A 10,856-nucleotide genomic window follows, 5' to 3' on the forward strand; every position below is an offset into this window, starting at 1 on the left:
GGAGTTCCTCCCTGTCTTCCATCTGACAAGCTTTGGACCTCTGCATTTCTACCAAAGACACCGATAGAAGACATAAGAGCAGGGACCCTGGGTGGCTTAGTCGATTAATCATCTGCCTTTGGCTCAGATCGTGATCCCCGGGTCTTGGGATCGAGTTCTGGGTCGGGCTGCCTGCTCAGTGGGGAGTCTGCTTCTCCCACTTCCTTTGCCCCTCCACCCCCCACCCTCCCCATGCCTGCTTTCATCTCTCTCTCAAATAAATCAATAAAATCTTAAAAAAAAAAAAGAAGAAGAAGAAGACAGAAGACCGCATTAAAAAAAAAATCCTAAAATTCTTTTAGTGACTAGGTAACAGTGTTTAGCCATTGACCAAAAAAATTGCTGCTAATGAGACTTGGGGACAGTCTGGTTGACCATATCGCCTCTGAGCTTACTGCGCGCCTGGCATAGCAACTGACTAGGTGGGTACTATTAATATCAAGGAAACCTGAGGCTGGCGCCGTAATTTGGGCCCGGATCTGGCTGACTTCCGAGCCTTTGCTGTTCGCTACAATCTAAGGGGTTTGGATTACGCTTTCAAGAATGAGTAGTACCATAGTAGTTACTTTTCCTCCATTTTATATAAATGAGAAACCTTTTACGTAATATGTAGTTCAGAGGAGATTTATTTGAGTCGAGAGGCTGCAACAGAGGGTGGCCCGCAAAGCTGAAAATAGCTCCTGGCCCTTTAAGAATATTTGCAGACCCCCGATTCAGGGAGTCAGTTGTTTAAAGGTACTCCAGTGAAACTCAGTGTAATTTGGGGGACACATTAACGCTTGAGTTGATACGACTGAGAAAAATCTCTGAAGACTTCCGAGTCTGAAGGAATAAAATGTAGTAATGGTTTTGACGTCAGCATGAATGAAATTGCAAGTTAACTTTTTGTATCAAGTCCACAAGTTGTCTGGCTTTTTTTTTTTTTTTAGGATTTTATTTATTTTGAGAGAGAAAAAGAGAGTGCACATGACTGAGGGGCCGGGGCAGAGGGAGAAGCAGACTCCCCGTCTAGCAGGGAGCGCAATATGGGACTCCATCCCAGGGCCCCGCGATCAGGACCTGAGCTGAAGGCAGACGCTTGAATGATTGAGGTACTCAGGCGTCCCAGCTGCCTGGCTTTTTGCTGCTGTCCAGATACTAACACTGATCAAGTCTGTCCTTCGCAGGAAGACATGCAGACACATTTATTCTGTCAGGTCTCTGGGCCTAACAGGTGGTAACCAGAATGTCCTTGCAGGGGACTTGAAGGCTTTCCTCATGCAGCTCTAGTGTTTAAAGGAACAGTCAGAGTGACAGCCGACCGTTGCAGAGTAGGTGGGGTCCTCTGGAGCAGCCACAGCTTCAAACCACTCTGATTACCTATCAGCTGGCGAGAAGCTCTACCAGCTATCTTGGGACAGAAACAAATGCTGAGGCAAAGAGCCAGAAACTATTATTTCTTTCTCTGCCAATGCTTACTCCTTGGCGAGGGCGATCTTTTTCAAGCTGGCACAGCTTCCCGTCTCACCCTGCGCTGTGGTTCGTCTAGAGCATTGCCCTGCCTTTACCAAGCTCCCCAGGTGATCACCTGTGAACAGAAAGTCTGAAATGTGCCGTTGTACTCCCTATCCTCTCCTCCTCAGCTGGCACTGCCTTTTCACCGTGGGAGAAAGTGCGAGATTGTGTGTTGTGTGGCGTGAACCCCCTCCACTCCTCTGTGTCCACCTCTCCTGGGTGAGCCTTAGCCCTCCTGCTCCCCTCTGTCACCCCTAGATCCACCGCCTCATTATCCAAAGTCTTCCCCCCCCCCCATCACTCCTCTAGTTGGTATGTGCGCTCAGGCCACTCTGCTTCCAAAAGGGAACAGGTCATGACTCTGGCTTGACTTTGCTCCTCTCTACCTGCTCCTCTCTACCTACTCCTCTCCCCACTCTCCCTCACAGTTAAGCTTCTCGAAAGATACGTGTACTTCATGTTATTTATTCCCATATTTTTCTTTAATCCACCTCATGCTCGCTGGCTTTTTTTCCTACCTTGTCATGAGACTTTTCTTACTAAAGTGACTTGATGACCTTCTAATGACCAATTTTGAAAACATTCTCCCCAGTCCCACTGTATTGACCCTGTGGATCTTTCTTACCTTAAAAGCCCTTTCCTCTTTGGGCTTCTGTGACTCTGGCCTCCAGTTTAACATCTTACCTGTCAACTCCTTTGCCTTTCTGGCTTATTATACTGGTATTTTCCCGGAGTTCTGTCTTCATTTGCATTTTTCCTCACTGCACAAAAGCTTTCTGGCATTCTCTTCAATGGCCAGGCTTCTTTGTCCAATGCATGCTCGTCAGTCCTGACTTGATTAGTCCAGCTCAGGACTTGGTCATAAACTTTTTCTTTTTTTGGTTAATGATGTTATCATTCACCTAATCACGGAATCCAGATAACTCAGGCTCCTCTTTATTCTCTCTAACCCTCATCCATATGAAACTCCACATCCTGCCTATTCTACTTATAAGCTTTCTTACTCATCAGAATTTTGCATGCATTACCCTCTGACCAATTGGGAAGGAATTCAATTGGGAATCAATTCCTTATTGGGAAGGAATTGATTAAATTATAGTACATTCACAATATGTGGCTTGTGTTTAGAAACAGAATGACATCATTTTCTAGGTTCTGGCATTAAGAAATGTCCATAAAAAATTTCGTGAGTGAAAAAAGTCAAATTGCAATATAATCTATTTATAATCTATTTTAAAAATAAAATTGTGTATAGTTTTATATGTACAATGTAGTCATGTATTTATATGTTATATAGAATGATAGTCATTTTTTTTAAAGATTTTATTTATTTGATGGAGAGCACAAGCAGAGGGAGCAGAAGAGGGAGAAGCACCTCCCTGCCAAGCAGGGAGCCCAGTGTGGGGCTCGATCCCAGGACCCTGGGATCATGACCTGAGCTGAAGGCAGGCACTTAACCAATTGAGCCACCCAGACACCCCTAGATCATAGTCATTCTATGTAGTATATAGAATATATAATACGTATATGCATTTTATGTGTTTGTATATAGTTATATATGCACATGGCAATGAGTATAAAAGTAACTACACCAATTTATGATGTTATTAAATTATTACAGAAGACATTTATACATTTCTATATAGAGTTTTAGGGCATAGTGAGGAAAGGTATAAAATTAACTACACTACCCTATGGCTGAGAGAGTAGGATAAGGGAATTCTGGCTTTTTATTTTATTTTTGTATTATTTGTTTTGAAGATCTTACTTGTTAATTTATTTATATTATTTATTTAATTATTTTTAAGGATTTTATTTTTCAGAAAGAGAGCACAAGCAGGGGGAGTGGCAGGGAGAAGCAGACTCCCCGCTGAGCAAGGAGCCTGATGTGGGACTCGATCCCAGGGACTCTGAGATCATGACATGAGCTGAAGGCAGATGCTCATCTGACTGAGCCCCCCCAGGCACTTCTGGAGATTTATTTGGAGAGAGACCGTGAGCGTGCCTGCAAGCAGGAGGAGGGAGCAGAGGGAGAGAGGGAGAGAGAATCCCAAGCAGACTTCCTGCTGAGTATGGAGCCCGATGTAAATGGCGGAATCTCACGACCCTTGAGATCATAACCTGAACTGAATTCTGGAGTCAAATTTTAACTAACTGAGCCATCCAGGTGCCCCTGTATTGCTTGTTTTTTACAACTGTAACTCCATCATTAAAATATTTATTGAAAGAGGGGTGCTGGGGTGGCTCAGTTGGTTAAGTGTCTGCCTTGAGCTCAGGTCATGATCCCGGGGTCCTGCTCGGCAGGGAGTGCTTGTCCCTCTCCTTCTGCCCCTCCCCCTGACTCATGCATATGTGCTCACTGTTTCTCAGATACGTAAAGATCTTTTTAAAAAATTTAAAACATAAAATTTTTAAAAAAGAAAGTAAAGAGGAAATTGTAGTTTCATCCCAATTTCTGTTTTTCTCTAAAACTGTTCTTGGTAGCATAGTATTAGATATTAGATATTATTTGCGCATTTCTGTAGGCTTTTTTTTTTTTTTTTTTAATTAAGTGAGCTCTGTGCCCATTATGGGGCCTAAACTCACAACCTCAAGATCAAGAGTCACATGCTCTCCCAACTAGCTAGCCAGGTGCCCCTGTAGGACGTATTCTTTTATTTTCTTGTCATACTAGATTGTAGCTATGCCCTTTTGGTGGAGAGGTAGGAGGCTGGCAAGAATATATGTCTGTGGAAAAAAATACCCATTATATAATGAGAATTTTGGGAAAAATTTATTTAAAAATAACGCCAGCTCTGTCATCTTCCTTCTCTTTGCCTCCGTCTCGGCTCAGATCCTTGTTACTTCCCACCTGCATCATCTCTTAGCTGCTCTGTCAGTTTGAGTCAGTGGCCATTTGAGCAGGGCCTCCTGTGTGCCAGGCATGGAGCTGGGCTGGAGGCAGAAAGACCAGTAAGATGTGGTGCCTTTGAGACTTGCAGTCAGGGAGACTCATAGAAGTAGCTGAATTCAATGTTAATTGAGAAAGTAGGAGTATGTACAGGAGGGGGCATGTGACCCAACCTGGGGGTTCAGGCAGGTTTTCTTTTTTTTTTTTTTTTAAGATTTTGTATATTTATGTGAGAGAGAGAGCATGAGATAGGGGAGGGTCAGAGGAAGAAACAGAGTCCCCACTGAGCAGGGAGCCCCATGCAGAACTTGATCCTGGGACTCCAGGATCATGACCTGAGCCCACAGCAGACGCTCAACCAAGTGAGCTTCCCGGCGTCCCAGGGCAGGTTTCTAGAAGACTTAACACCTAATTTGAGACTTGGGCAGCAGATAAGAGTTGGCCAGGTGAAGGAGTGACAGGGGCATTCCGGGGGTTGTGGGGGGATGGTGTGAGTGAAGAGGGCAACAGAAGGGTGCAGAGCATCACACGAGTTGTTCCAGGTGGGCAGCGGCAGATGCAGCTGGAGAGGTTCAGTGGGCCCAGGTCATGGGTGGCCTTGTGCTCCATGTCACAGAGCTCACCCCTCACTCAGCAGCCCATGGGGAGCCAGTGGGGGTGTCAAGCAGAGGTTTCCGTTTCTTTGGTGACGGTGTGGCAAGCAGGTGAATGGACTTCAGGGCTCAGTAGAGTCAGAGCTCTGTTTGGAGGCTGGTCATAGCTCAGATGAGAGGCATCGAGGCCTCAGCTTAAGCTGTAGTTGGAAGCATGGACGGGAGGCCTGGGTTCAGCAAATGCTCTGGAGAGTTGTGGAGGGAGTAGGAGGGCCAAGAAGGCACCGAGAGAGGGTTCTGGGAGGACTACTCTGGCTCCCAGCTTCTGCTCTCACTTTTCCTCGTCCAGCCTGTGGTCCACACCACAGATTCTGTCTTGTCTGGCTGCATCTGCCCTGTCTTTTCAGTAGCCTTTTCGCTGCTGTGTGAGCAGAGCTGTCAAACCCTGCTGACATTCCCAGGCTCCCCCCGCCCCCCCATGCCCGGCTCTGTGTGAGGCACCAGGGAGGTACAGCTCGATGCGGAGGCTCCCCGGGGGCAGGGACTTCCCGGTGCTTTCGAGGACAGGCTGCAGGACAATACAGGCCTCCATGGACAGTCCTGCCTTATTAGTGGAGTGACTTTGGGTTATTCCTTCCGTCTTCTCTGAGCCTGTTTGCTCATTGGTAAGAGGGACATAAAACCTCCCTGTGTAGGGTTATTGTAAGAAGTAAATACAGAAGGTGTTTATAAAGTTCCTAGGACTCATAAAGTGGCACTTAAAATTTTCTCCTTTCTTTGGCAGATTTATCATAGAATCCCCAGCTCAGACCCATCTTCTGGTAAAACCAGGCAGATCATCTCCACCATCAGGACCCAGAATCTTCCTAATTGTCAGCTGATCTCCCGAAGTCACTACTCCCCTCTTTACCTGTCATTTGTCATGCTATTGGCTGCCCTGAGCTGGCAGTACCTGAGCACGCTGTCCCAAGTCACAGAAGACTATGTGCAGACTGGAGAACACTGATTGGGTCTTAGTTTGGAAGCTCAAGTTCACCATGAAATGGATTGGCCTTTTCTTCAAGAAAAAGATATTGGTACCCCTTGTTCCCCGCCCTTTTCCCTCCTGCTTCAAGCCCTGAAAGAACTCTGTGGACTTGGGACTTTTAGGAACTGTGACGTGCAGTCAAGAAGCTAAGAATAAAAGGGAAGGCTACCTCACCCTCAGCAAGCAGGCCCTTGTGCACGGTGCTCCCATCTACGCACCGTGGCCGGCAGCAGAGGGCCCCTCACTGCAGGTCAGGGGACATGGTGGCCTATGGGGCTGCTGAGAGATCTTATTTAGTGTGAATCCTAGCTAGAATTATAATTAAATGTATTTAATTTGAAGCAACCTTGGAATACATGTCTTTGTACAAAGTGAAGTGAATTTTCTTGGTTGGGTTCCCATTTTTCTCATTTTGTTTCCTTCAGTTGATTTGAATGTAGTAGACATCCATGCTTGTGGGTCTAGGCAACGGCCCCAGGTTTCCTAAGAATTGCAGACTGTCTTCTGCCCACGAAGGCTAAGGACTGACTGCTGGGGGTTCTGGAATCGCTTCTTGGTTTAAAAGGAGGTTAGCTTTCAGAAAGAAACTGCAGGACTGCTTTGGGCACCATCGTAGAAGACTGGCCTCCAGTTAAGGCTGACTTTTTAAGTAGACATCGTATCTCAAGATGTGTTTGTAATAAACAACTGAATTACTTTGCATTTGTTAAGGGCAGCTCATTTGAAAGCCTGGGTGCACGTGGCAAATAGGAACACAAGAATGGAGTTAGTGATGGAGGGACACAGCCCCATGGAGCCAGCCAGAGCAGGACCAGGAAGAAGGATCCAACCTGCCTGGGCCCTGCACGCTGTGCCCGCTGGAAGTGAGCGCGGGGCAGCCTCGCCTCCTCTGCCCGCTTGTGACCTGCACTCCCTCTGCCGGCCTGCTCTCACTTTGGCCAACTCTGCTAGCTGCATGCAGAAATCTTAACCATATCCAGGCTTTATGTGTTTTATCTTTTGTTTCTTTTTTTAAAAATCACCAGTTTATACATGGAGGCCTCGAGATAGGCAAGATGAGTTTTCAGGTGATGGGCTGGAAAGCCAAAGGGCATTTAGCATCCTTCTAGCATCAATGTCTGCCCTTAGCCCCACACAGGCCAAGGGGGCGCGAGGCACGCTCCTCCAGTGACTTACTGCGAATCTCAGCCTGGGCCGGGGAGGACCCGGTCCCTTTGAAGGGTGTTTGGAAAAGCCCCTCAAGCTGAGGGGTCACTGGTGTGGGGCATGAAAGTACTTTCTGGAAGCCATTCATGCTCTCGGTGTATGTAGCCTGCTCTTCTGCAGTCCGTTGTGTGGTGGTTTAATCATGGAAGCTGGGTGTTTTCCCGGCAGGAATGCTGGCCTCCCGTGATTATACACATACACTGATTTCCTCCTTGTCCTCGACTGCCACCAGACACAGTGGCTTAGTTTCAGTACATGGCACCTGCAGTGAACTGGTTCACTTGAGGCTCGGTCCTGGACAAACCTGTCACCATGCTGAAGTCAGGCACTTGCAACACGGAATATAGCTCTGAGCTGGGCTCCTAGCAGTTTAAGCATCAGAACTTGGTTTCAGATTCCAAGGTAGGTGGTTAGAAATGTGTGTAGAAATGATGGATGAGTTCTCTATAGCCTGTGTAGGACAGAGGACAACCTGGTAGAGTCGTGGTCTGAGGTGGTTGTACTGGAAGATTTCTTTCCCAGCTCAGTGATGACCTGTGGGACTTCCTGAGCTTCTAAATGGTTTAGAAGATCTAGGCCCCTCCCAGCTACAGAGTTATGTGACTTTTAGTGTCACTGACTTGTGCAAAGTCTTAGCTCTTGTGCCCGCTCCTGGGTGCTTCGGAAGATCATTTTCCTTCTAGAGTTCTCTATAAAAATTGCCGGGTAAAATACAGAATGACCAGTTCAACTAGAATTTGACGCCCTAGTTTTTGTTTTGTTTTAGTATAATTACGTTGCAAAATTATTGCACAGGATGTATTTCTACTAAAAAATTATTTGATCTGAAATTTAAATCTGATTGAGCATCCTTTGTTTTTGTTGAATCTGGCAACCACATCCTTTGCTCCACACTTTAATCATAATCAGATATATTTTATCTCTGGTCTCTAGTCTCCTTGATTTTTACTTACAGAGGAATATTTTAGCTTTTCCTCAGAGTATCTGACACATCTGAATCAGGGCTTTAAATTTAAAAACTCCATTACAACAGACAGGAGCAGGAGCCTGCTCTGCACGTTTTGGGAGTTTTGTTTTTTTTTAAGATTTTATTTGACAGACAGATCACAAGTAGGCAGAGAGGCAGGCAGAGAGAGGGGAGGAAGCAGGCTCCCGGGTAAGCAGAGAGCCCGATGTGGGGTTCGATCCCAGGACCCTGGGATCATGACCCGAGCCGAAGGCAGAGGCTTTAACCCACTGAGCCACCCAGGCACCCCATTTTGGGAGCTTCTAAGGCTCCAGATAGACCTGCATACATGCACACCCATCTCCATTTGGGGAAGTGCTTGGAGCAATTACTTGGAAGCCCCATTCTGTCTGAACCATTTCTGTGGGGCTGGCATGCACGTGTGTGTTGGGGGAGGAGAGGAGGCTAGCCATTTTGTTAATTAATCTTAGCAGTTTGGGAAGCAGAGCTCTAAAGCTGTGGTTCTCCAACTTATGCGTCCAAACTACCTGAAGGTCCCAGATTGCTAGGACCGTTTGTATCTCAAACCCTGAAGCATTTTTAACAAGTTCTCAGGGGATAAAAATGCTGGTCAGGAGCCTAGTTTGAGAACCATTGCTCTAAGGCCTTACTTTTCAAACTTTAATGAACATGTGAACCAGCAGGAGTCCTGTTAAATTGCAGGGGGCAGATTCACAGCTCCGGCCCAAATTCCGCATTCTAAGGTGCTAGGTGTTGGCCCCGCTTTTGGTCTGAAGCACAGCTGACACATTTTCAGAGTGGAAAAGCAACTACGTGCCCAAGCTTCAAAGTCTAAACTACACTCACACCCTCTTCTCGGTAAAGAACAAAAAGGCACGGTGCCTTCCACCGATTGACTACCTCGTTCCAACAGGCACCCGGGAAAAGCATACCACTTGATGAACTGAGGTGACAGGGTGTCAGTGAGGTAATTTGAGGTTTATTTAAGTATGGACATTGATCCCAATCCTAAACAAACATTGCTGGTTTTGTTTTCTAACAAAGGCTCCTAAGCCAAGTGTGCAGACGCCTTGCGGTTCACCTGGGTCCTTGCTGTCCGTGTCCCCTGGCTTCCTGGCTGAGCGCAGGGTGGACATGGGGCCATCCAACGGTTTGGGCGCAGGTTGAATTTGTCAGAACTACACTGAGGTTATGAAAGGTCTTCCAGTTGAAAATTTAACAATGAAGTGATTGCAAAGTTGTGGCTTTTGGCCTTTGTATTATGCTAGGTTTCACAGATTTTTAAATTTTTCATTTAATTCCGGCTTAGTTCCTGATCCCTAACTTCTAATTTCAATCAGAAGTCAAACATCCCATGCTTCTGAACTAGTCCGGCCCTCAGCTGGGAAAGAAGTTAGGTACTGACGTGCCAGTGCGATGGGAGTAATTTCTTCTAGTTTCCTGTTCCCTCAAACACTAGTATACTTCACTGCTTGGGATTCTTAACCAGCAACAGAACCCAGAGACGGGAACTCAGAACAGGACACACAAGCTCTGCTTCCACCCCATCCCAACATCGGCAGGGCCCAGGCAACCTGGCTCTCCACTAGGACAGCTGGCTTCCGGCATCACCCACACGCCACGCTTGTGTGAGTCCCCACATGGGTTACTGCTGGCTTGGGGCTGGTACAAAACAGACTACAACTATGTTCTTAGCTCTTGAAATCAAGCAGGGGCACAAATCATTGGGGCTTGAGACAGTTTAAGGGCTGAATTATAGAGCAAGGCTGATGAAAGTGACAGGGAACGACGAAGAGAGAAACCGTGGTTTGAGGCAGGAGTTCCCAGGTTTGAGTTTCAAGGACACCCAGATCCAGGAAGACAGGAATCTCCAGAGTTAAGAACGGACGGACCGCGGCATCCCACCAGAACACAGACTTCGCGTTAAGGGAGAAAACGTTTAATTGGCACAGTCATTCCTTTCCTGATTAAATTAACAGTGAAGCAGTGATTTTTACAGTTAAAGCTGGTTTCTCCCAAATGAGTGTCACTATTAGGCTGGGAGGCCAGTCAGCTCACGCCCAGCCGGTGGTATTGGAGGGACACAGTCTGTGAAGCAAGGACAGCTCTCCCAGCTGTTCCGCTTTCATTCACATGATCAGCTGAGGTGCACACAAAATAAAATGTTTATTTAAAAAGGAATCATGCCAAGGACAAGACCAGAGGATCTTTGCAGCAGCACCGCAAAGCTCATGAGATGCAGGTGTCCTGGGAGAATGGCTTTCTCCCAGGGCTGGCCCACTGGTTTTCTTTTCAACCTAGCCCACAGCTAGCGAGCTACTTGCTTAGAAGTACCCCTGCTGGTGGGGGACTGGTCTTGTTAGGGACTCCACTTTCCATTCCTCTGGAACGCCTAACATCTCTGGGTCTCGGTCTGGCTTCTTGGTGAGTGTGGCCGGGGAGGACGCGGGGGCGGCAGGCACTATGAGCAGCACTAGTCTGGGGGTGGGGGGGGGAGGACTCACTTCGCTTGCGGTGGCAGCTCACGTGGTCTAGGTGTGCACGGGGACTGCAGTCCACCCAACGGGCTGGGAGGTAGCCAGGCCTTGGATGTGTCTCCTTGGAAGACGGCTCTGACAGTAGACACGAGGTTTGGCCCAA

General features: G+C 47.1%; 1 protein-coding gene across 4 annotated transcripts in view; it reads left to right on the plus strand.

Annotated features, from left to right (window-relative positions):
- FDFT1 (farnesyl-diphosphate farnesyltransferase 1) overlaps positions 1-6,745 on the plus strand; it is a 31,566-nt gene extending 24,821 nt beyond the window's left edge. For all 4 annotated transcript variants that reach the window (XM_032855753.1, XM_032855754.1, XM_032855755.1 and 1 more), the window contains one exon: positions 5,801-6,745. In XM_032855753.1, the coding sequence (XP_032711644.1) occupies positions 5,801-6,022 (222 nt within the window). In that variant the 3' untranslated portion in view covers positions 6,023-6,745. The remainder of the gene's footprint in view (positions 1-5,800) is intronic.
- The last annotated feature ends 4,111 nt before the right edge of the window (positions 6,746-10,856 follow it).

The sequence above is a fragment of the Lontra canadensis genome, unplaced genomic scaffold, assembly GCF_010015895.1.
Source record: "Lontra canadensis isolate GAN:19392208 unplaced genomic scaffold, GSC_riverotter_1.0 scaffold10, whole genome shotgun sequence".
In the NCBI taxonomy this organism is placed as follows: Eukaryota; Metazoa; Chordata; class Mammalia; order Carnivora; family Mustelidae; genus Lontra; species Lontra canadensis.